Genomic DNA, 26249 nt, shown 5'->3' with positions numbered 1-26249 from the left:
CTGGAATTTTAAAATTAAATCCCATTTTCCAGGAGGGTCCTGAAATTTTAAAATTAAATCCCATTATCTAGGAGGGTCCTGAAAATTTAAAGCTAAATCCCATCTCAAGCATGCGAACTTGAAACCATCTTACACTCATTGGGGTACATTTATGCTAGATTTTACTACTCATGATTGTTTTGATTTTTAAGCTAGGTCCCATTTTTCAGGAGGGTACTGATAATTTCCAATTAAATCCCATTATTCAGGCGGGACCTGAGAGTTTACCGTCAAACCTGTTTAGTGCTCGCCTTTCTCCACGGAAGGTTTCTCTGAGACAATCGAAATTTTCTGTCCCTGTTTTAATCAAAGAAAATTTTGTCAGTTTTAAAATGTGGTGGTTAGTTGATGGCATTCTTGCTGAAGGTCTCTCCGCTGCATTGTTTTGTTTTGACTGGCTTTCCCGAACTGGCCCTGAACCACTTGACTTCCCGACTGACTTTCAAAACTACATGACTTTGGATGACCCGAGTGTTCTATACCTGAACCGTTGTTTCACATCTTTGACCCCTTTAACTGAACCTCTGCATCTCTTATGCAATTACCAAATCATTTTGCCGATGGAACTCTTGCTGGCATTTTATCCCCTTTTACATCATGCTATCTTTGGTATGCTCTGGCCGCACTGTGCTTTGCAATCTTGAAGCTGGTAGTGAGCTTTGAAACTCCTTCTTGTTTGCTTAAACAGAACTGACATTGGGAACATCTTAGAGCAATAAACCTGAAAGGAATAAAATGCAATGACTTTTAGAGTTAAAGGATAAGAAAATCCAAAACTGGGAGACTATCTGAAGGGGAAAAAAGAAAAGAGACTTATCTGAGTGGAACAGCTGGCACCGATGATCATGACATGCAATTTGGATTAATCGGCCCAATCTGCCCAACCAATCAGCTTTCAATTGCCATACTTTGTTGCCCCGGAATTTCCATAACCTGATTTCTTCACCCAAATCCTGACCTTGTTCATCCTGCGGTGCCTTGAAAGGTTTTCACCAGCAGACCTCTTTCATTTGTCCATCTCTCAACTCACTTTCGCCTTAGGGTGCCCGTGAGGGTTTTCACCAATAAGACTCTCTCATTTTGATTTCTCTCAGCTCCCGTTGCCTTACGGTGCCCGTGGGGTTTTTCACCAATAAGACTCTCTCATTTTTGGTTTCTTTTCCCTATTCGGACCAGAGTGCTGCCCCTGATGTGAATCACCGCTACCTTCTTGACTTGGCATTTCCCGAAGACAGATCGGAAGGTTTTTCTTTGGACCATAATGTGGCTTTTGGATGGGTTTAGAAAGGAAGGGTATAAAAAGCTCAAAACAATTTGATTGGGTTCAAATTTACAACCTTTGGAATTAGATTTCTTACAACAACCATAACTTCTGCCCCAGTTTCTTGCTTGGAGACTTTTGGATTTTTATTTTAATGGGACCGAACCGTGAGGCTGCCTACGTATCCTTAAAAGGAATCAGGTTGAACGTAGTTCATGACATAAGAATTACTTTGTTTGTTGTGATTTTTCTTCCCTTTTCTTTCTCCTCTTTTCCTCTTTTATTTTTCCTTTTGTTTTTTTTCTTTCCGTTCTTTTCTTTCTCTTTTCTTTTTCCTTTCTCTTTTTCTCTCCTTTCTTTACTTATCTTTACGCTTGTGTTTCCGATATTTGCTATTGATTCCGAAGGAGGGGTATGAATGAAAATAAATGAGGCTCAAAGGGGTAACGAGGGATAAAATGTTTAAATAGCAGAACAAAATGCCTTCATCATTTCAATATTCGAGACATGCCAAATACAAACAAGTACAATCAAAGAAAGAAATCATACATAATTTCTCTTGACCGCATCAGAATTGATAGCCATTTCTACGCATTTGCCTTCTACATCTGTCAAATACAATGCACCATTAGACAACACTCTAGTCACAACGAACGACCCCTGCCAATTTGGGGCGAATTTTCCTTTTGCTTCAACTTGATGAGGAAGAATGCGTTTCAATACTAACTGCCCCACTTCAAACTTTCGTGGACGCACCTTCTTGTTGTATGCTCTTGCCATTCTCTGTTGATACAACTGACCATGATACACTGCTGCCAATCTCTTTTCATCGATCAAACTCAACTGTTCTAAGCGGGTTTTGACCCACTCCTCATCATCGATCTCAGCTTCCACGACAATTCGAAGTGATGGAATTTCCACTTCTGAGGGTATCACTGCTTCGGTGCCATACACCAACAAATAAGGAGTCGCCCCTACTAAAGTACGGACATTAGTGCGATAACCGAGCAATGCAAACGACAACTTTTCATGCCACTGCCTAGAACCTTCCACCATTTTTCGAAGTATCTTCTTTATATTCTTGTTAGCCGCCTCAACTGCTCCATTTTCCTTGGGGCGGTACGGGGTAGAATTGCGATGTGTGATCTTGAACTGCTGACATACCTCTTTCATCAGATGACTATTGAGTTAGCCCCATTGTCTGTAATGATCACCTTTGGTATCCCAAACCGGTAAATGATATTTGAATGCACAAAATCAACCACCGCCTTCTTGGTTATAGACTTGAATGTTTTATCCTCTACCCACTTGGTGAAATAATTGATGGCCACCAGAATAAACCTGTGCCCGTTGGACGCTACTGGCTCAATTGGCCCAATGACATCCATTCCCCAAGCAACAAAAGGCCATGGTGCAGACATTGTATGTAATTCAAATGGTGGAGAATGAATCAAATCTCCATGCACTTGGCACTGATGACATTTACGCACGAAACTGATACAATCTAGCTCCATAGTGAGCCAATAATAACCTGCCCGGAGAATTTTCTTTGCCAGCACATACCCACTCATGTGCGGTCCACAGACTCTAGAATGTACTTCGGTCATGATAGCCGCGGCCTGTCTGGCATCTACACATCTTAATAACCCGAGATTTGGAGTTCTTTTGTACAAAACTCCTCCACTGAAGAAAAATCCACTTGCCAAGCGACGAATTGTTCTCTTTTGATCACCTGTGGCTTGTACTGGATATACTCCCCTTAGGATGTATTCCTTGATGTCATGAAACCAAGGCTCCCCATCGAGCTCTTCCTCCACCATGTTACAATAAGCATGCTGATCACGGACCTGAATATGCAACGGGTCTACATAAGCCTTATCTGGATGATGTAGCATTGACGCCAGAGTAGAAAAGAATCGACGACCTCATTGTGAATCCTCGGAATATGCCTGAACTCTATTGATTGAAACCGTTGGTAGAGATCATGCAAACATTGCCGGTACGGTATGAGTTTTAAATCCCATGTTTCCCATTCTCCCTGAATCTGATGTACCAGAAGGTTCGAGTCACCCAAGACCAAGACTTCCTGGACACCCATGTCCACAGCCATCCTCAAACCCAAAATGCATCCTCGTATTCCGCCATGTTGTTAGTACAGTAGAACCGGAGCTGTGCTGTAACAGGGTAATGATGCCCTGTTTCAGAAACAAGTACTGCTCCTATTCCAACGCCTCTCATGTTAGCAGCACCATCAAAGAAAAGCTTCCATCCTGGCCTTTCAATCTGTTCCAACTCATCAATGTGCATTAGCTCTTCATCAGGGAAGTAAGTCTTCAAGGTTTCATATTCTTCATCCACAGGATTCACAGCCAAATGGTCGGCCATTGCTCTTGCTTTCATTGCGGTCCTAGTCACATAGATAATGTCAAATTCTATGAGCAAGATATGCCACTTTGCGAGCCTTCCCGTGGGCATGGGCTTCTGGAAGATATACTTCAACGGATCCAAGCGAGAGATGAGGTAAGTAGTATAAGAGGCCAAATAGTGTTTCAGCTTCTGGGCTACCCAAGTTAGGGCGCAACATGTCCTCTCAAGCTGAGTGTACTTAACCTCGTAAGATTTGAACTTTTTGCTGATATAATATATGGCCTGCTCCTTCCTGCCAGTGATGTCACCCTGTCCCAACACACATCCAAATGAATTGTCCAAGACTGTCAAATACAGAATCAAAGGTCTCCCTGGTTCTGGCGGGACCAACACAGGTGGGTTTGACAAGTACCCCTTTATCTTATCAAAGGCTTCCTGACATTCATCTGTCCATTTGACTGCAACATCTTTCTTTAACAATTTGAAGATAGGCTCACACGTTGTCGTGACTTAGGCAATAAACTAGCTGATGTAATTCAATCTTCCCAACAGACTCATCACCTCAGTCTTGTTCTTCGGACGTGGCAATTCCTTGATGGCTTTGATTTTTGACGGGTCTAATTCAATACCTCATCGGCTGAATATGAATCCCAACAATTTTCTAGACGGAACACCGAGCACGCATTTTGCAGGATTGAGCTTGAGATTGTACCTGCGAAGCCTTTGGAAGAACTTTCTCAGATCTCTAACATGGTCGGACTGCTTTCTAGACTTTACAATCACATCATCCACATAAACCTCGATCTCCCTGTGTATCATGTCGTGGAATATGGTCGTCATTGCCCTCATGTAGGTTGCCCCGACATTTTTCAAACCAAATGGCATGACCTGATAACAGTACGTTCCCCAGGGCGTGATGAATGCTGTCTTTTCTGCATCTTCTTCATCCATTAAGATTAGGTGATAGCCCGCATAATAATCCACAAAAGAACCAATCTCATGTTTGGCACAATTATCGATCAATATATGGATGTTCGGTAGTGAGAAGTTATCCTTGGGACTCGCCTTGTTGAGGTCTCGATAATCAACACACACCCTGGTCTTGCCATCCTTCTTCGGCACAAGCACTACATTGGCTAACCAAGTGGGATACCGAGTGACCCGAATGACCTTGGCTTCGAACTGTTTGGTGACCTCTTCCTTGATTTTCACACTCATATCAATTTTAAATTTTCTCAGCTTCTGCTTGACAGGGGGAATGCCGGATCAGTGGGCAATTTGTGAACCACCAAACCAGTGCTTAGACATGGCATTTCATCGTAGGACCATGCAAAAACATCTTTATACTCGAACATTGTTTTAATTATCTCCTCTCTGAGTTGTGGTTCAAGATGGACACTTATTTTAGTTTTTCGAACATTATCTTGGTCCCCTAAATTGATTGATTCTCTATCACTCAGGTTAGGCTTGGGTTTTTCTTCAAAAGGGCTTAATTCTTTACTAATCTCTTCAAAGGTTTCATCCTCATCATATTCCAGTTCAACATCACACTCTATTTCTTGAATTACTATTTCAGGATTAGATTGGCTTTTAAGACTGAGCCGAAGATTCCGCATGCATGTCATATCATTGAAGCCGGCATAAAAAGAACTGTACAAGAAAAAAAGGAAAAATAAAACTATCAGGAAGAAAGGAAAAGAGAAATTGCATTTCATTGAAATTAAAGACAACAGAGTTTATACATCCAAACAGATGGAACATAGAATCTGAATTACAACCCTGGAATAATCCAGATAAATTGAAAGAAAATCAAAGAAAACTACCAAAACTCCCTTCTGGTAGGGAAATGAGTAGCTTCCCAATTGTTAGTCTTTGCACCGGGCCCAACAAATTGCACATCCGCCTTGCTAGAACCCTCTCCAGCTTCCAACACGTTCACATCGGCGAATATCCTCTCAAACCTTTCCGTCAAATCTTCATCCACATCAACCACCGAAATGGGAACCGACATCACTAGGCGCTTTCTGGTACCAGGCCTGATAAATGATCGGGAAAGACGTGGGACTGGCTTTGGAAGGTCCCATGCCCTCTGTTTCATTTTTCTGGCTCTTCTCACGTCTGCGATTGTGGGCTTGAACCCCAGACCAAATGTATCCAAGTTTTTAGGAAGAGAAACCGGCTATACGATACCTTGTAGAGATGCACCCAAACCTTTGCCTGGTACAAAACCATTTTTCAACATTTCAACGGCTACCATGACTGATGCAACAACTACCCTTGGAGTCGGCACGCACTTCCCTTCAGGAATTTTCTCTACCGCTACTATGTCAAAAACCTGATAAACCCACGACCCCTTGTCGTCTTCAAACTCTATGAATGGAACAATGACATCACTGGGAACAAAAAAATTGTCTTCGCCATGCACAATAATTTCCTGTCTATCCTATTCAAACTTAACCATTTGATGCAGAGTGGACGGGATCGCTTTGGCAGCATGAATCCAGGGTCGTCCTAACAGCAGATTGTAAGAAACAACCACATCGAGTACCTGGAATTCCATAGTAAATTTAACTGGCCCTATTGTAAGCTCGAGCACTATGTCCCCGACCGAATCTTTTCCTCCCCCGTCGAATCCCCGAACGCAGATACTATTCTTGTAAATTATTTCATCATCCACCTTTAACTTGTTCAGAGTGGAAAGAGGGCAAATATTTGCACTGGAACCATTGTCAACAAGTACCCGAGTAACCACGGAATCTTCACATTTCACCGTCAGATAGAGGGCTTTATTGTGCTCGGTACCCTCCACGGGCAACTCATCATCAGAAAAAGTGACTCTGTTTACCTCAAATATCTTGTTAGCTATCTTTTCCAAGTGGTTTACTGAGATTTTGTCAGGAACGTGGGTTTCGTTCAAGATTTTCATCAAAGCCCGATGGTATTCGTCTGAATGGATCAATAATGACAAGAGTGAGACCTGAGCTAGCGTCTTCCTTAACTGCTCTACAATGGAATAGTCTTGTACTTTCATCTTTCTCAGAAATTCTTCTGCTTCTTCCTCGGTCACCGCTTTCTTCACGAACACTGGATTATCTTTTGAGGTCTTAGCTTTTCTCAACTCTTCGGGGGCGAAGCATCTCCCTGATCGAGTCAGACCATGAGTCTCGCACACTTCTTCTTTAACCTCTTTCCCCTTGTAAGTCACTGTCACTCGTTCATAATTCCATGGGACTACCTTGCTATTGACTATGGGTAATTGAGTTACCGGTTTGATAATGACAGGATCTGTGCAGGCGCCCTTCACAATTACCAAGGTCTTGTTCGTCACTCCTGGTACAACCACTTTTGCTCTTTCATGTTTTCCTGCAACGTCACTTGAGGACCCCTTCTTGACCCCCACGGATGGTTCGTTATTTGCCCCGTTCAACTTGATCACATACTTCTCATTTGTTGACTTTTCAAAGGGCTTGGCTTCACTAGCCCGAATCATTATGACGGTTTGCGAAGGCTTCTTATGCTCCCCTCCCTTATGCACTATCTCAATAATATTAGTTTCATGATGGGCCAGCAATGGGTTCTGGTTGATGTTGGGTGCCTCCGGGGCTAGGACCTCAATCCGATTAGTATCAATGAGCTCTTGAATAGCTGTTTTAAACTTCCAGTATTTCTCTGTGTCGTGACCCGGGGTCCCTGAACAATACTCGCAACTCACCGAGCGGTCAAGATTTCTGGGAGGGGGATTCGGCAGTTTAGCCTCGATTGGATTCAATATACCCAACTGTCTCAGTCGATGGAATAGACTAGTATATGATTCTCCCAAAGGAGTGAAAGTCTTCTGCTTCTGCAACCTCTCATTCTTAAAGGCTTGATTTGGCCGAAAACCTGTTCCAGGGGAATTTCTGTAGGCTCTTGGGGGTGGATGGGCATTTTGTGGATCTAGGTATGGACTTTGTGGAGTCGGCGCATGCCATTGTGCGTGAGTAGGAGGTTGGGTATAGGTTTGTGCGTGATGGACGGAAAAATGGGGATTGTGCGGTGGGTAGTAGTATTGTGGTAGACTATATGGAGTGTGAGGGTAAGTTTGGTGGTAGGGTTGAGGCGGGTTGTAGTAACGTGGAATGTTTCTGGATCCCACCCAAGCTCCTGATTCAATTATAGCAACATCCTCTTTCTTCTTCTTCCCGAGTACACCCCCAGTACCGTTTTGAATGGCCTGGGTAGTCGCTTTGATTGCTGAATAACTCATGATCTTGTTGGACTTGAGTCCCTCCTCAATCATGCCTCTCATTTTTACAACATCATTAAAGGACTTGCCTACTGCTGACACCAAGTGACCAAAATAAGTGGGTTCCAGAGCCTGCAAGAAATAATCAACCATCTCACTTTCTTTCATCGGAGGGTCAACCCTCGCTACTTGCTCTCTCCAACGGAATCCATATTCCTTAAAGCTCTCACTAGGCTTCTTCTCAATCTTTGTCAATGACAGACGGTCTAGGATAATTTCAAGGTTGTACTGAAAATGGCAGGAAAAGACTTGGGCCAAATCGTCCCATGTGTACCACCTGCTGTGATCTTGTCTGGTATACCATTCTAATGCCGATCCGCTCAAAATTTGGCTGAAATATGCCATGAACAACTCATCTCTTCCACCTGCTCCTCTCATCTTGCTACAAAATCCTCTTAAGTGTGCTACTGGGTCACCATGCCCGTCATACAAATCAAACTTGGGCATTTTGAACCCTACTGGTAACTGAACATCTGGGAACAAACATAAATCTTTATAGGCCACACTTACTTGACCTCCCAACACCCTCATATCTCGGAACGATTGTTCTAAGCTTTTTGACTTTCTGATCATCTCCTCATGCTCGGGATTTTTGGGTGGCTTCTCGGTCTCTGCCGGGAGATCAAGATGAGGGGTGCAAGAATATGGTTCTGGAACTTTGAAGGTGGGTTCAGGGGGATAATACTAGTTGTCGTGAGTTTGGAACCGAGGTTCACTAGAAGATCGGTGTAATGTAGCAGGTGGAGGTGCCACAAAAACAGGTGTAATTGGTGGGGGAGGGTATGAGACTTGTTTGTGTGGTGGATCTTGAGAAGTATGAGAAGTGGCGCCATAGCATTGTTGGTAGAGGGGAATGGTTGGAGATGAGTTCACAGTGGAAGGCTCCTGAGGTTGGGCCGATTGTGGGATATAAGCAGGATTGGCGGGATAAACCGGTGGTGGATGCCCTTTGGCCCAGGCTTGGTACATTTTAGCCATCTTCTGCTTCAACTTATACATCTCCTCCTTCATTGCATTAACATCTAGTGCTTCCACCTCTTTTGACGGGTCAACAATACTTGTCTCCGGTTCTTGGTTGGCCATATTCAGCCTGTCTTTTGATCGGGTGTTGTATGAGTGAGTTGCCAGAATGCCAATCAACTAACCACCTGCCTGAATTCAATACATCAAACAACAACCTTGTTAGCGATTAGACTTTAACAGATTGGTAACCGCACATTGAGCATGAATGCACCTAAACAGTTAACCGTCTCTATTATGTATTTGATCAGTTGCATGCATCATCCCGACCTTTTGTTACTTTCAATTGCAAACTTCCCCCTTTTTCCTTCTTTTTCTTTTCCTTCCTTTCACTCTTGCCTCTGTTCTCTCTTTGTTTTTATTCTCTCTTGATTTCTTATTTTCTCTCTTTTCTATCTTGTTTTCCCGCTTTTTTCTTTTCTTTACTCTTTTGTTTTTCCTCTTATTTTCTTTCTCTCTATCTCATTTGGTTACAGTCGAATCCTATGGAGATTACCTACGTATCATGACCCCGCATGAATCAGACCAAACATAGTTCTTGGAGATAAAAATAATAAAACATTTTTGTTCGAATTTTTCATAATAAGACTCGGAAATAAACTTAAACAAAACTAACAGACTCTGATGAAAGACGAGATACAGACTCGAAAAACAAACAACCCACATACTCTGATAAAAGAAATACAGACTCCAAGACAAACTGGCAAATTTTAACGGAAAGAAAATACAGACTCAAGAAATCACGAATACATCAGTGCCTCAAATGCCCCCGGGACCCGCGGCGGCATCATTCGGCCTCGCCGTGGGCCGACTCACTAAATCCCCTTGGAGGTGGTAGATATCTTCCATTACCCGGCGAACAAAAATCACCACAGTAGCGAAGAACATAGATCTAGTCATATCCTCACAGCTACTGCACTTCATCGCGATGTAGTTGGCGACCCTTTTGACTCGCTCTCTTATGACGCCCTTCTCTTGCAACAAACGTCCAATCTGTTCGGTTCTGGCTTCCAAAGTTCATTCGGCTACCTGGTTATGCTCTTGGAGTTGTTGCAAGTCTCTTTCTAGCCGTGCCATTAAGGCGTAACAATGTTCTCTTTCAGCCTTAAAATATTTGGCTTGGTTAGCCATTTCACCCTCGAGGTTGCCAATTGCCTTTTCTCAACATGTGACCCCTTTTTCATATCTTTCTTTCATCTGTTGAACAAAAGTTGTACGCCTTTCGGCGCTTTTAGCCAACCTTGCCTATGCTTTTGCTAGTTTAGACTCAGCTTTCTGCAGGTCATCTTCATAGTCACGTACCTTTTGAGTAAGGTTATAAATGAGCCTTTCATCTTTCCTTCTTCGGCCTGGGTTCTCGGCTTCAATTTTCAACTGTCGAACCTGAGCTCTGAGGGTTTCATTTTCTTGCACCAATCTTCTCCTCTCACCTTCGGCCTCTTGTGCCTGCAAATCATTGTTGAAGGTGACATTTCTCAACTCTTCTCGTAGATCATGGATGATGGCCTTATATTCCTTTTCCTTCTCCCCCAGGCTAACCTCTCCTGAATTTTATCATCAAAGGCTTGAACATGAGGCCTTTTGGCGGGCCTCTCGGGCTCTGGCTCGTTATTTACATAAGACATTTTCTCAAACCAAGCAGTATAATTTGGATCTACTTCCCCCTTGGCGATGTCTGGTACTTGGGTGCCATTTTTTAGATACCGACAGCTATTCCAATCCTACTGAACTACAAGCTCGGGCAATGCAGCTTCTGGATGTAACTCTATGACCTGGGTGCTTAGATCTTCATCTTCAGGCACAATCTGATACCTTCCTAATTGCCTCAAGACCCTCTACGGTGCATATGGCTGAATACTCCTTACGACCATTAACCTCAGGTAGCCTTTGGTAGTAGTCATATAGATGGCTTCTGTCCTCGGGAGCCATCCTATAGTCCACTCGACCTGACCTGCGTTAAGAACTTTCAAGTGAGAGACCCATGCTTCAAACCCTTCTGGTACGTTGTAATCTTTTACCCTTTCCTCGTAACTAGTGATGAAGTTATTCGGGCTCGAACCATAACTCATGAATCTGGGATGATGGTGAAGGTGCTCGATCAACCACATTTGCAGAAGGATGCTGAAACCTTCAAAAAATTGAGCCCCTACTTTGCATAAAGTCAATGCTCGATAAATATCTGCTAGCACCAACGGGGCAAGTGTATGATCTTCCTTGGTAGTGAGGATTTGTGCAATTCTAGCCATACGAATATCCACTGTCCCTTTCTCATTTGGAAAAACCATGATCCCTGAGAATGTCACAATAAATGCGAACCAGCGATGAATTTTCCAAAGGCCCTTGTCTTGTTTGTTGCTCAGACCCTTTTCATGCGTTTCAAAACCAGCAGAGTGCCCGAACCTGAAGTATAAGAAATGGAAAGCACAACACCCATTGCTCGCTCGTTCTTTATTCGTCTGTTTACTGATATTCAGGAGGTCAAAGAACTTGTGCACCGATGGATCCCTTGGAAATATAAGTTGTTGCTTCCTCAAATCCCGTCCAAATTCAATGTACCCGACTATCTCCTCCAAAGTAGAGGTGATCTCAAAATCCAAGAAACGAAAGACATTGTGGACAGGATCCCAAAAAGTTACCAAAGCCTTGATCAGATCTTCTCGTGGTTTGATCTCAAAAATGTTTATAAGAGCACCCAATTGCTTTTTCACCCATTTCTAACCATCTTCATCTAGATCATTCCACCACATACGCAAGTGCAACTGAGCATGTTCCCTGACCACTTCTGGCGGATCCTGGATGGTATTCATTCTGTTCCTGTGGAAGGTTGAGGTTTGGGTTGATTCGAGTGCGCCCTTTTGTAAGCAGGTTTTTGAAGAAGAAAAGAAAAAAGAGAGAGAAAAGAAAAGAATAAAAGAAAAAAACAAATCAAAGGCCCATGATTTCTTCCCCTATATGCCAATTTTAGCCAAGTGACTGTTTTTGCAAATGCGGCCCCTTCCCAATTTCACATGAATTTTGAGGCCGGGGGGGGGGGGGGGGGGGGATTATTTTATGACCCTTCACAAACTTGTCCATTCTTTTACAAAAATAGCCTTTCGACAACTAAAAAATACTCTGAGGCTATCCCGACAAGAATGGTTTGAGACATTGCCGAAGCTGGATCGACTTATTTTGATCAAGAATCCAGACTGCATTCACTCGACCACCGACTTTCTTTTCTTGTTTTTCTTTCTTTTTTTTTTCCAAAAATAAGGCCGAACCTTATGCAGGTTGCCTACGTATCCCACATCCGGTGAGAATCACACCCGTGTAGTTCGGTCAGTTTTGACACATTTGGAGGAACATATTGTTTGACTCTTTTTGAAATAACTTTTTTTTTTCTGAAAATTTTTGACAGAGCTTTGGGACGTTTTTCAAATACCGGGGTTTTCTTTAGAATCGGGCTTTATTTCCTTCCCTACATCACTCTTGGTTTTTCTATTTGCTTTATTTTCCTCAGCCGGTCAGCATGCAAGCCAAAACAAATAAATGTACACATAGCACATAGAATGCATCAGGAAGGTCTGTTGTTTCGGGCACACCTGTTCTAGACGGACCCAACCCCTGTGTTGAGACCCCTAAATCAAATGCACATGATGCAAACAAACGCTCCTATTAGGGATCCGACATGAAGCTGTGTTTTCTAGGTTTAATTCCTGGGGTTTTGGTCTAGACTTGGGTACCCGAGTGGACAACTGGGGCCGACATACCGGGAGCATTGAAGTCTACCCAGCCTTATCGCTTGCCCAGCCTCGTTCTATTTGGTATAATTTCTACAGAAAGCGCGGGCCACGCGAACGTCTGCACCATTTTCAGAAGACTCAGAGAGGTGGCGTAAGAAAACATTTATATACAATTAAAACAATATTAAAGCGGTAAACAAATAGCATTTAGCACAAAAAGGTTCACAGAATACAGTAATATTAACAATAAATAATGCTAAGTAAAAATCATAAAAACAAGATCGAATTCTTGAACCCTGAACCAGAGATTCTGGGTTCGGTCCCTAGTAGAGTCGCCAGAGCTATCACACCTCCTTTTTTACTACACCCCGTAAAGGGTATAAATGTAAGGGAGTTTTTCCAATTAAAGGACAATCGAAACGAGATTTGTTTATTTAAAGATTTAGAGTCACCACTTGGGATAATTTATGGTGTCCCAAGTCACCATTTTAAATACTGAATCGAGGAAAAGATTGACTCTGTACTACAGTCCACGAACAAGAAATCCAAGTAAGGAATTCTGTTAACCCGGGAGAAGGTGTTAGGCATTCCTGAGTTCCGTGGTTCTAGCACGGTCGCTTTGATCATACTTGGCTTATTAAATTGTCTAATTACTCGTTTTAGAACCTATGTGCACTTACCTCTTTTTAACCGCTTCTAATAACTTGATCTATTCGTAATTAAAGAATTGAGTTACGCGTACGTATACTCTTTTCTTTTGGGGCGTCAGAAATCATGTCATGCGAACATGTCCACAATTAATAACGCTTGTTTATTTATTTAAGAAAAATTTGGTTGAAATTGCGCGAACGCATACCTCGAATCTTTTAAGAGTTTAATTTGCAATTATGTTACGCAAACGTATACATAATCGCAATACTAATCTAAATCGGGCCTAAAGCAAACTACGAGTGTTTGAGGTTATTTTATACTAAGTTAATATTAATGCAAGGGCCATGGAAATTTGCTAAATGGCGCACCTCGAATTCTAGGGGTCAAACGAAGACCGAGCAATTGTTATTTGTTCGCACACCTCGACTTTCAATTTTAAAAAGGGAATTTCAACTACACTTAGAGGGCCATAAACTATTTGTTTTCTACTATGGCTCACCTCAACCTATTTTGACAAACCCAATATCCTATCTAAGAAGATTTGCGGAGCTTACACCCCATTTAAATAAAACCTCACTCCTACTAACTAAATAGTGAATATCGAACCAAAAGGCTTTAACCCCACGACCCCAAATTCCAGCGATGTTAAGTCTGGGCCCAATGAGCCCAGTATGTTGCACGATAACAACATCACGAGTTTAAATTGAAGTCTATCCAAGCCCAAAACAAAACAACTCAAATGATAAAAATGTAAACCAACTCCTTCGTTGCAAATGCCTTTGGGTTCAGAACCCAAAATAAGCCCAAGTCCAGCTCACAACCTATGCGGGGAAGCAAGGATCGAGCCCGGACAACATCAGAAAATGCTCAAATTATTTTTACGGATTAAAACACTGATTGATTTAACTAAAGCCAATTAAGTTAACCACATTCATAAGAAAGCTACTCATACCGCAGAAATTTAAACTTATGGGGAATTAACCAATTAGAAAGTCATTTTCAGTGCTCACTTAATACTCCCTAATTTGAATTTGAATTAACATTTAAAAACATGATAGTAAACCCTGAATACACTTAATAGGGATCAATATCATTATAGCCTAAACTCCTGATGATTTCTATGCTTCATGAACAACAAAACTCAATTATTATAGCCCAACCAAACTACTAGAAAAATATCAAGTCCACACACGCTGAATCAATGATAGAACCTGATAATTCCCAAATCAACCTCTACCTTCAACTAACATGGATTGCCAAGTTAAACTACACTATTGAAACTAAACAGCCCAAATAAGATCTAGATATGTCACGATTTCAATAGTCCATAGCTGGACCTAACACATTCTGGCTTGACCCACGCATGACCAAACCCAAAAGCAGAATCCAACACTTAAGCTAACAACATTTCAATAAACCATGAATAAGCATAAACTTGAGGAAATCAGGGGGTGAACTGAAAGTTAACTCATGCATCTATCATCATTTCTGCTAATAATTACAAACCACTCATGTAATCCTAGATTAGGCAAAGGGTCACAATACATCAGGATGAGAGCAAATCAGGAAACAAAGTAAAATTCTCATGCTCCAACTCTTCATATCAGCTCATTTTCTCAAATTTTTCACTTCGCAATCAACATGGTTACAGAGAGTGTACCTGGGAATGAAAAGGCAAAGTAAAAGATGAGGAATCAGCAGTGTCAAGTGCAGAAATCAGCTCCAGCAACAGAATGACCCAAATTTAGTAATCAGAACCACAAAAATCAATTCCCAAATCAATGGAATAGTGAAACCCAGCAGAGCTCAGACCAAAACCCTTTCCAAGCTCAAAATCAACCCATTTCCAATTCCCAAATGAACCAGAGTTGTTTTAAAATGGAGAAAAGACCTCAAAATTGGAATCAGAAATCAATAGAACAGTGTTTTTTCTTCTTTCAAACCTTCAACCATTTTTGATTTTTTGGATTTTTAGCCCTTCAAAACCTCTGCCTTGAAAGGCAAGTTTAGTGTGCCTTTATAGGCAAGCAAAGTAGGGCAGATTTTAGAACTTATTTTACCCCATTAGGTCCCCTTTTATTTCTGCTTTCAGCTCAGATACCCCTCCCTTAGTTATCAAAATTTCAAAACAGTCCCAAAACCCCCTTTCTTGGAAGCTTCCTAAGGTTATTATACCTAGATTCCCTAAGCCAATTTTCCAAACTACCCTTCAGTCCCCTGAAAATTACTTCAGAAACTAACACCCATATGGGCCAAAGTTGACCTTGGGCTGAGCTAATGAGCGGGCTGTTTTTCCTAAAAAAAAATGATTCAAACCCAAAACTCAAACAAAATGAACCCCAAGCCTCTTGCAATCTCATGAAAGCAAGAGAAAACATCCTTTAAAGGATTTCAAACAATTTAAAAATCTAACTAAATGAAGTATGAATTAACTAACTTAACAAACTCAAACTAACTAATTAAGTAAACTAAATGCATTGATTAAAACAAAACGATTGAAGACTAACATGCATATGAAAATGGCCTTTAAGAAACTGCGAATCAAAACGAGAGGGAATCCAACAAAGAAATGGAAGCAGAAGATAGAAATACGAAAAGAAAAATCGGAGAAAAGATAACAGAAGAAAGGGGAATACCTAAAACCTCGAACAGATAGGAAATATGGCCTGACGCTTCGAAATCTCCAATTTCTGGTCCAATCCGAGATTAATCGCGCGTTCTTTATCAGAACACACGAATAAAGTCAAAATGGACCTAAAATTCTCACTGAAAACCTGAATCGGAAGTTTGGGGTTTTAGGGTGCACTCTTTCATTTTGAGATTCGAAAGGCTCTAGGGTGATTCGAGGTAAAATAGTTTGATATTTGGGATGGGGAGGTGGAGAGGGTTCCAGGGTGTTATTTTGGGAGTGATTGGGGCCGGCGCCTCCATTGGAGAACACAAGGGCGGTCATGGTTTTATCTTAAAAATCCAGATTCGAGACATTATGGGCTCGTTCGATGGGAAATGCTTGCAGATTCGGAATGAGGGAATGGAGGGGATTGATTGGTGTTAGTTTGGTGGGAAACAGAGGTGGCGCCGCCACCAATGGCGGAGAGGTTTGGGGGGCGGCCAACTAGGGTTTCTGGTCGAGTCTCTGAAAGAGACGAAGAAGGTGGAGGGGGGTAACGGGAGTTCGGATAGTTAAATACCCACAGACCCTGAGTTCCCGTCTGTTAGATCTTCTAACCTCGACGGTTGAGATCAAACGGGCAACAAACGACGTCGTTTTGGGTTCCCGGGGAGACCGGGCCGGGTTAGGGGTGGAATTGGGTTGGGCTGACCGGATTTGGGAGAATTTGCTTGGGCTGTTACAAGCTTGGCCTAATTTTGGGTCTTTAAAAATGAGACCCAATTTTTGATCTTCTTTTTTTTCTCTTTTCGAATTAAAATCAAAATTAATTCCTAGAACTTAATTAACTTAAAAAAAACTAATTAAACCTAGAAATGATAATTAACGCAATTGATTAAAATCAAATTAACAGAAAAACTACTGAAAAATCAAAGCTAAAATTAAAAGTACAAGTTAACTATTTTTTTGTGATTTTTTTCCATTTTATAAAACAATTGATTTTCCAATTAATCCTAAAATGCAAAGTTAAAACCTAAATCCAAAAATGCAAGATATTTTGTATTTTCTATGAATTAAAATGCACAGACAAAAATGCAAATCATTAACATAAAATGCCACAAAAATCCACAAAATTGCAAACAATGGAAAAAATTATTTTATTTTGAATATGTAGGAGTAATTCATATAGGACAAAAATCACGTGCTCACAAGAAGTAGTTTGTGTTTGGCTAATTAGTTTGAAAAGCACTTCTGAGCAGCAATTAGTATTTGACCAAGCTTTAAAAAACTACTTCTAAGTGTATTTTTCTCAAAGGTGCTTCTCAAAGAAGTGCTTTTGGAGAGAAGCTACTTTTTTTTGCATCTCCAAAACTACTTCTGTTTCTCCTCAAAAACACTTTTTTTCCTTCCAGAAGCTTCGCCAGACACCTCAAATTTAGGCCAAAAGTACTTTTGGCAAAAAAAAAAAGCACTTTTGGCCCAAAATAAACTTGGCCAAACAGGCTATAAAATGGAAGAAGGCTAGATGTTTGATTAGGTCCTATCTAAACATCCAAGTACACCATAGATCCGTGATGATGCAAAATATTGAATTAAACTTAAACATGACAGACCTAAAATTACATGAAAAGAAGTTATTTCAAGAATTTTTAATTTCTGAATAAATTTCACAAATAATCATATAACTGTGATTTTTTTTTTTTTACTAAAGTCATTTAATTATGTTTCCTCACACAAAACTTTTACTAACTCAAATAAAAATTAGTGACTAAGAAAGTCAACTTTACAGTAGTATTTCTTGCTCCATGTTTCATTATTTATTTTCAGTCTAATAAATAATAACTCAATTAAAGTAGAAGAAATATATATTATTAATCATTCTAAAAAATAATAGCGAATAAAATATTTTAAAATTTGCAGAACAATATCAACCATCATAGGGATCGACTGATTTTATTTCGCAATCAAAGTCCGATCAAATATTAATAAGACAAAATAATACTATTATATTACTTTTAGAATTAAAATTGTTAAAGAAAAAGAGGTCACTAAAGATCCAATAACTAAAGACACATAAGAGCTAATACAAAAATTAGTAAAGCTGATATAACGTCCCCAAGCGAAAGACCTGTTAAAAAGCCTCAACCATGGACTTTTTCCAGGTAGGTCAAGAATAATTATACAAGGCCACAAGGACCTTAGACCGAGAACATTTTTTCATAAAGTTTGCGGTTATGTTTCCCTAGACGAAATTTGGTCTATCTTACTTTTGTCTGTCTGTGTCTTAGCCTTGCTAGCCATGTAGTTTGATATTGGACACTTTGCTGGACATTTAAAGGAATACCATTATTATTTTCTTGATTTTGATACTAATCTAATCTATTCATCAGCTAAAGTGTTATCTTTTCCTTTAATGTGTTCAGAAATAACTTTATTATATATAGATATTGTGTCTAGAAAATTTAACCATCTTCCTCTACTACTGCCTTTTTCATTTATTTTTTGATGAAATTTAACTATAGCTTCACAATCTGTGCTAACTAATATTTTAATTTTATTCAACATATACAATCAAAAACTATTTAAATCATAAATGACAGCTAAAATTTTTGCATCTATACTACTGTATTGGGGAAAATCAATATTACACTTGGAATTAATTATGTGGCTGACATGTCAAGACACGTGGATTATTAGAAGAGTGACAGCTGACAAAGAGTACTTAAAGAGACGCGAGTCTTAATAGATACGAGCAAAGTGTCTAGAGGACAAGAAGGAACAGTCGCTCGGGTCTCTTCATAATTTGAAGAGATACTGGTGGAATGAACCAAGACAGCAAAAAGTACAGATCCGCTAAATCTTCAATTGATGAGCATAAATGATTGAAAACGTTACAGAATCTTCACGAAATAGTTACGATTGCCAATTATAACATTTTATTAATATCATTAAATGCTCATAATGACCCGATTATGAGAGGGAAGAGACGTTGTACTTAGAAATAGCTATAAAAAGAGGAGAAATGACATATGTATGGACATATTTTGATTACTATCGAAATATACTTGTTTACTTTGCTTATATCAACTACTTTGCTATTACACATTCTAATTTTTTCCTTTTCCATTACAAAAATATTCTTTTACTTGATTATCAGTAGCCCGAGTACTTCTTAAAATAAGTTTTGACCGAAATTCCAATTTTCTGGTTAAACAAATTGGTTCCGTTACTGGGAATCTGAAAATCTTTTACTTTCTAAATTAATTCTTTTGTCAAAAAAATCACGTCGAACGTCAATGACAACAACCAACAAAATCTATAGCACCAAGAAAATCAGCAACATCAGTTGAATCAACAAGGCGATGGAACACCATCCCCCTCACAGCAAAACTCTCCTCGACAATCTCGAGAAGGGACTCCTAACGGGTCTGAATCAAATATAAATGAGCAGCATGAGAATGATCAAGCTATTGATAAAGCATTGAAACAATTAATCGCTCAACAGGTCAGCAATGCTCTTCAGGCTTTTGTTAGTAGGTTGCCGAATATACCACCAACACCACCTCCAAAAAACAATGTAATTGTAGAAAATCCTCGCTCGAGACTCATTAACTCAGGTAGCGGAGGAACTCCCAGCGAATCTCGTGATGGAGGGTCAGGTAACCCAGTTAATTCTGATTTACAAAGTTTAGTACTAACTTTGCAGAAATAACACAAGGAGCAGAGCGATCGCATAGAGCAGATACCTGGTGTACCTCCAGTAATCAGGGGAATAGATATGGAGAAATACTCTCAATAACCTTAGAAACTAAGTGCAGCTCCTTTGCCGATTCCAAAGAAATTCAAGATGCTCGATATTCCGAAGTACGATGGAACAACTGATCCACGGGATCATGTAACAGCATTTACAATGGTGTAAAGGGCAACGACTTGAACAAGCAAAAAATTGAGCCAGTGTTGGTCAAAAAATTTGGAGAAACACTTACGAAGGGAGCGCTAGCATGATATTCTATTTTACTTGAAAATTCTATTAATTCTTTTACTGAGCTTGCAGATTCATTTATAAAAGCACACTCGGGAGCTCAAAAAGTTAAAAAAGAATAGAGGACATTTTCAAAATAAAATAAGGAGATACGGAGCTGCTCAGGGAATTCGTAGACAGATTCCAGCGTGAAGGGATGATGTTGCCACATGTACCTGATAACTGGGCGACTATGGCTTTTGCCAGTAATCTGAATGAAAAAAGCTCGGAAGCCACGAGGAGACTCAAAGAAAGCTTACGAGAATTTCTTGCAATAACTTGGAATGATGTTTACAATAGATACAACACAAATCTGAGGATTAAAGAAGATACTATCACTCAGTCTCGGAAAGATGAAAGAGTAAGTTCAAGGCAGGCAGAAATTGAAAAAAGGTCTGGTAAAAACAATTTTGAACCTTATATAGGACCAGCAGGAAGGGATTCACGTTCAAAATAGGAAAATCAAAGATATGACCCAAGGTCAAGGGACAGAGAATCGGGTTCGTCGTTGAGGTTCAGAAAGGAGCGAAACATGAGAGATACATGAGACGACGACAGAGGTTCAAAAGCTAAAATTGGTGGATATAGTTTTAATGTAAGCACATCCGAGTTGGTGGCTGTTCTAAGAAGCATGAGAGATAAGGTACAGTGGCCAAAAGAAATGAGATCGAACCCATATAGGAGGAATCCTAAATTTTGGTGCGAGTTTCACAATGATCATGGTCACAAAACGGCGGACTATAGATTGTTACAAGGTGAAGTAGAGAATTTATTAAAACAAGGTTACTTAACTGAATTGTTTAGTGAAAAGGGAAAGCAAACATACATGAAGAACAGACAGGAACCACCAAAACCTCCATCGCCAAAGAGAACAGTTAATGTTATAAGTGGAGGGGAAGAGATTAATGGCGTAACATTTACGGTAGCAAAGAAGGTGTCAAAAATCACGGTCACCTACGAGAAGCGAGTTCGTCAAGTTTTGGAAGGAGATAATATTACATTTGATGATGCAGATGGAGATGGCGTGCTGACCCCATACAATGATGCACTGGTAATATCTTTACTTGTACATGACACTAATGTAAAACGAATTTTGATTGATCCAGGTAGTTTTGTGAATATCATTCTGCTGAGAGTGGTAAACGATATGCAAGCCAATGATAAATTGGTACCCAAAGCGTGGACCTTGTTTGGTTTTGACAACTCAAGCGTTGTAACAAAAGGGGATATAATACTCACCACATTCACAGAAGGAGTAGTCAAAGACACCAAAATTCAAGTGATAGAAATGGATATGACGTGCAATATGATTCTCGGCAGACCATGGATTCACGAAATAGATGCTGTTCCGTCTACCCTACATCAAGTTATCAAGTTTCCTTCATAATAGGGAATACGACAAATCCGTGATGATCAATAGGTTTCTCGAAACATAACTCAATGGCAGATTCAAGCACGAAAAGCGACGAAAAATAGCAATTATAGAATTCAGTTGAGGATGCAGCAACACAAGCCTCAACTGTAGATGGGCAAACAGATGTAGACTCGAGGCCTGATACTATTCAAGAACCAGAAGAAAATGAAAAAATCAAAACAACAATCGAGGAACTAGAAGCTATGGTATTATTTGTACATTGGCCGGACAGAAAAGTCTACATTGGAACCAACTTCAGCCCGGAGATAAAAAGTAAGTTAATTGAATTTTTAAAAGCTAACGCAGATTGTTTTGCTTGGTCGCATTAAGATATGACAGGTATACCATCGGAGGTAATGACCCATAAACTGAATGAAGATCCAACATACCCACCTGTCAAACAAAAGAAAAGGAAGCAAGATTCCTTCAAGAATCAGGTGATTTAGGATGAGGTACAAAAGCTTTTAAAAATCGGGTCTATCTGCAAGGTAAAATATCCAGATTGGTTAGCTAATACTGTAGTAGTGCCCAAAAAGAATGGTAAGTGGCGATTTTGTGTAGACTATACTGATCTAAATAAAGCTTGTCCTAAAGATTCTTTTCTATTACCGCACATATATCAACTAATTGATGCTACTATAGGACATGAATTATTAAGTTTTTAGATGCCTATTCAGGATATAATCAGATCAAAATGGATCCTCTAGATGAGGAAAAAACTTCTTTTATTACAGACAAGGGGACTTACTGTTATAAAATTATGTCATTCGGCCTAAAGAATGTTGGGGCCACGTACCAGAGGTTAGTGACCAAGATGTTTCAAGAAGATCTGGGAAAAACCATGGAGGTTTATATAGATGATATGCTAGTCAAATCACAACAAGCAGGGGATCATATTCAACACCTATTAGATACATTTCAGATTCTTCGCAAATTTAACATAAAGTTAAATCCTGAGAAATATGCATTTGGCGTGTCGTCAGGTAAGTTCTTGGGATTCCTTGTTTCTAACCGTGACATTGAAGTAAATCCCACACAATTTAAGGCTATTGAAGAAATATCGGACATACTTAAGAGCAAAAAAGAAGTATAGAGGTTGACAAGAAGAATAACAACGTTGGGGAGATTTATTTCCAAGTCATCGAAAAAATGCTTTAAGTTCTTTTCAGCCTTAAAAAAGCAAAATCAATTTGAATGGTCTGAAGAATGTCAACAAGCACTCAAAAATTTAAAAGCATACTTGACAAATCCACCATTACTAGACAAATCAAACGATTGGGAAAAACTACTCATCTACCTTGCTGTTTCGGAAGTAGCAGTAAGTGTTGTATTTGTTCGAGAGGACCAAGGTAAACAATCTCCAATTTATTATGTTAGCAAGTTTTTATTGGATGTTGAAACTCAATATCCTCATTTAGAAAAACTTGCACTAGCATTAATTATGGCATCTAGAAAATTAAGGCCTTATTTTCAATATCATCCTATCTCTGTAGTAACTGCCTACCCCTTGCGTAATATATTGCATAAACAAGAGTTATCAGGTAGGTTAGCCAAATGAGCTATAGATCTAAGTGAATATGATATCACATATCAACCTAGAACTGCATTAAAGTCACATGTTTTATCAGATTTTAGCCCAGGGATGCGGGTAGAGGCAGAAAAAGAACTGCAGGTATTTAACGGGTCTAATCCAGGTACTTGGACCTTATTTACCGATGGCTCTTCAAATGTAAAAGGAGCAGGTTTAGGCATTGTCTTGATCCCACATGTGGGAGAAACTATACGACAAGCCATAAAATGCAATCCTATTACTAATAATGAAGCAGAATATGAAGCTGTGATCGTAGGTCTAGAATTGGCACGAGAGTTCGGAATAGAGCATGTCATAATAAAAAGCGACTCAGAGCTCGTAGTTAACCAAATGCAGGGGACTTATATAGCTAGAGAGGCGAGAATGTAGTAATATTTGGAAAAGGCACGGGATTTAATTAGATAATTCCAAACTTGGAAAATTGTACATATACCAAGAGATGAGAATGCTAAAGAGACGTGTTAGCTAATCTAGTATCCGCAGCAGAAGCGACCAATGAAGAGAATGCATCTGTAATACATTTATTTCATTCGATACTCGACCAAGATAAAAATGAGGTAAATTTCAATAATTTAACTTGGGATTGGAGAAACGAGATTGTCAGTTTTTTTGCAGTACGGAATATTGCCTGAAGATAAGAAAAAGGCTCAGGCACTTCGTCGAAAGGCTGCTTGTTACTGTTTAGATGGGGGCAATCTATATCAAAAAATGTTCGATGGCCCTCTAGCGAGGTGCATCGGACCTTCTCAAACAGAATATGTAATGAGGGATATTGTGAAAATTAAGCCAGAGGAAGATCCTTGGTGAAAACTTTAATTAGAGCAGGGTATTACTAGCCAAAAGTGGAAGAAGAAGCAGAAAATTTTGTGACTAAATGTGACAAGTGCCAAAGGTATGGTAACAACATGCATCGACCAACTGAATTATTACATCCGGTTGTTGCACCATGGCCTTTTATGAAGTGGGTGATGGACGTAGTGGGTCCACTATCACAAGCCAAAGGCAAGGTACGATATCTATTAGTACTCACTGATTATTTTATCTAAGTGGGTAAAAGCAGGTGCCTTCAAATAGATACGAGAAAAAGAGGTCAGGGACTTCATCTGGTGAAACATCATATGTCGATTTGGAGTTCCAAAAGAGATCGTGTGCAATAATGGCCCGCAGTTCAAAAGGCAAGTGGCCAGAGGTGCTACCTGGAGTCTTGTGGGCTTACAAAACAACAGCAAAAACAAGTACAGGAGAGACACCATTCTCACTTGTGTACGATGTTGAAGCCTTAATTCCAGTTGAAATAGGGGAGCTAAGTACGAGATATACTCAAGCTACTGAAGAGTCAAATGAAGAGAAGATGCGGGTAAATCTCGATTTGCTGGAAGAAAGGAGAGAAACTGCCTTAATAAGGATGGCTGCACAAAACAAGTTATTGAGCGATATTACAATTGGAAAGCTCGTCTCAGATACTTTAAGATTGGGGACTACGTACTCAAGAAAGTTTTTCAATCCACAAGAGCAACCAATGCAGGAAAGTTGAGTCCAAATTGGGAAGAACCTTACAAGATTCGAGGTATCGCAGGAAAAGGTGCATATGAACTTGAAACCATGGATGGCAAAGTTCTACCCTCAAGTTGGAATGCTGTTCATCTGAAAAAGTATTATTTCTACGGAAAGGAAACACCCATGGACAGGTATCTTCAGTTACGATTTTTGTTTTTGAATAGTTAAAATTATACTGACAATTTTAGACGATAGGCAAAAAGCTAGCCCACATCAAATGATGATATTAGACCTGAAAGACACGCGGAAGAAACATAATCCTAGTCTAGGGTTACAACTTTTCTGATGGAAATATAAAAGGTTAAGCAGTCTTCATCTAAATTATACCTCTGAGTCCCGTATGTTTTTCCTTTTCAGGAAAAGGACTGCATAAAAGGAATAATCAAGTGCTCGAGATTTCATACTTCAAAGCTTAAACACTTGGGGGACTATATAATATATGTATTGGGAAGGTAAAGAAGACTGGTACAATCAAAATTCAAGTCAAGCCTAAAATCTACTCAACAAATCTCAAGTTCAGAGCAAAGTCACGAGCCAAAAACACAAGCCTAATTCAAAAACCTATGAAGGATACACTCGGGGATGTAAATCCTAAAGTCTTATGAATGTTTAGGTTAAAGGCAGTATTTAGTTATGGGTTATAAAGAAACCCTTGGATTTTTTTACAAATCTGTTGTAAAGAAAACAATTACGGAAGAGTTATAGATGATACTTAAATACATGTAAAGTATTATTTGCTTCGACAAGTTCGAATGAAATAAAACTTTTCTCAAAGTTGTTCCAAAAAACATGTGTGTTCCTATTTCTTCTTTCGTATGTTTACACCATTATGAAGGTAAGACGTCTTCTTCATTATGTGTCGTATATAAAAGGGTCCTCTTTTATAATTCGTGCTTGATTCAAAAAGTTATGAAATTAACAAAGCATTTTCAATGCAAAAGTTAATGGGTAAAATAAAAACCGACATATTAGAATTAAAGTGGAACAAAAACCCCAAACATATAAATAAAAAGCATGGGTAAACAACCACTAAAAGAGTAAAACGGAAACTCGAAATAAAGATATTATAAAAGTTGAACAAAAACTTTATATCTTAATAACTTAGTTAAAACTAAGTTTAAACTTAGTTTCAACTTAATTTCCTTCACAAAAAACCCCCGAAACTGACTAGAGGTATGATGTTACCCAAAAATGTTACCCCTAAATGGAACCAGGGGTAGAATCACCAAGTATTCCACCAACAAAACAATAAAAAAAATAGTTAACTTCACAATCAAACTTTCACTATGAAGCAGGTTCTGAACTAGTATTCAAGATGACATCATCAGCAACAGAAGGTTTAACTTGATCAGAAGGGGCTTGAACAACCACTACACCAGGATCAGCTTCAACACCTTCGGAAATATCAACCACGGGTGAAGAAAAACTATAGCTTTGCTGAATTTTCTCAATTGTTTCCTTAATCTTTGCTATCTCAACATCCAAGTTAAAACCTTCTTGGCTTACCTCCATAAGAGTATCGTGCTGCGCGTTCAAAAAGGACCAACTTACTTCAACAATAGCCTTGTCTTCAAGAGCTTCATAATCTCTCTCCCAATGATCAATTTCATTCTTAAGCTCTTCCTTCTCAGCTAAGGCAGCATCACAAGAAGTCTGTAAGGGGGAAACCGAACTCTCCAAAAACCTAACCTTATCGGAAGACACCTGGAG

General features: G+C 39.7%; 1 protein-coding gene across 1 annotated transcript; it reads left to right on the top strand.

Moving 5' to 3' along the window:
• Window positions 1–20608: 20608 nt before the first annotated feature.
• On the top strand, window positions 20609–24516 carry LOC142176186 (uncharacterized). Its single transcript, XM_075243295.1, has 7 exons — window positions 20609–21028; window positions 22170–22374; window positions 22561–22740; window positions 23020–23234; window positions 23598–23785; window positions 23875–23989; window positions 24043–24516. Exons 1-7 carry the CDS (start codon window positions 20609–20611, stop codon window positions 24514–24516), a joined length of 1797 nt encoding a protein of 598 aa, XP_075099396.1.
• The last annotated feature ends 1733 nt before the right edge of the window (window positions 24517–26249 follow it).

Source organism: Nicotiana tabacum, chromosome 22 (genome assembly GCF_000715075.1).
Source record: "Nicotiana tabacum cultivar K326 chromosome 22, ASM71507v2, whole genome shotgun sequence".
NCBI lineage: Eukaryota > Viridiplantae > Streptophyta > Magnoliopsida > Solanales > Solanaceae > Nicotiana > Nicotiana tabacum.
The sequence above is the reverse complement of the archived record's forward strand: the minus strand, read 5'-3'. Positions and strand labels throughout refer to the sequence as shown.

Coding starts and splice junctions, on each gene's coding strand:
- LOC142176186 (XM_075243295.1), top strand. CDS start 20,609: ATGAGAGATAAGGTACAGTGGCCAAAAGAAATGAGATCGAACCCATAT. Junction 22,741..23,019: donor ATTTGTTCGAGAGGACCAAG/GTAAACAATCTC, acceptor ATGTTTTATCAG/ATTTTAGCCCAGGGATGCGG. Junction 23,990..24,042: donor TATCACAAGCCAAAGGCAAG/GTACGATATCTA, acceptor GGGTAAAAGCAG/GTGCCTTCAAATAGATACGA.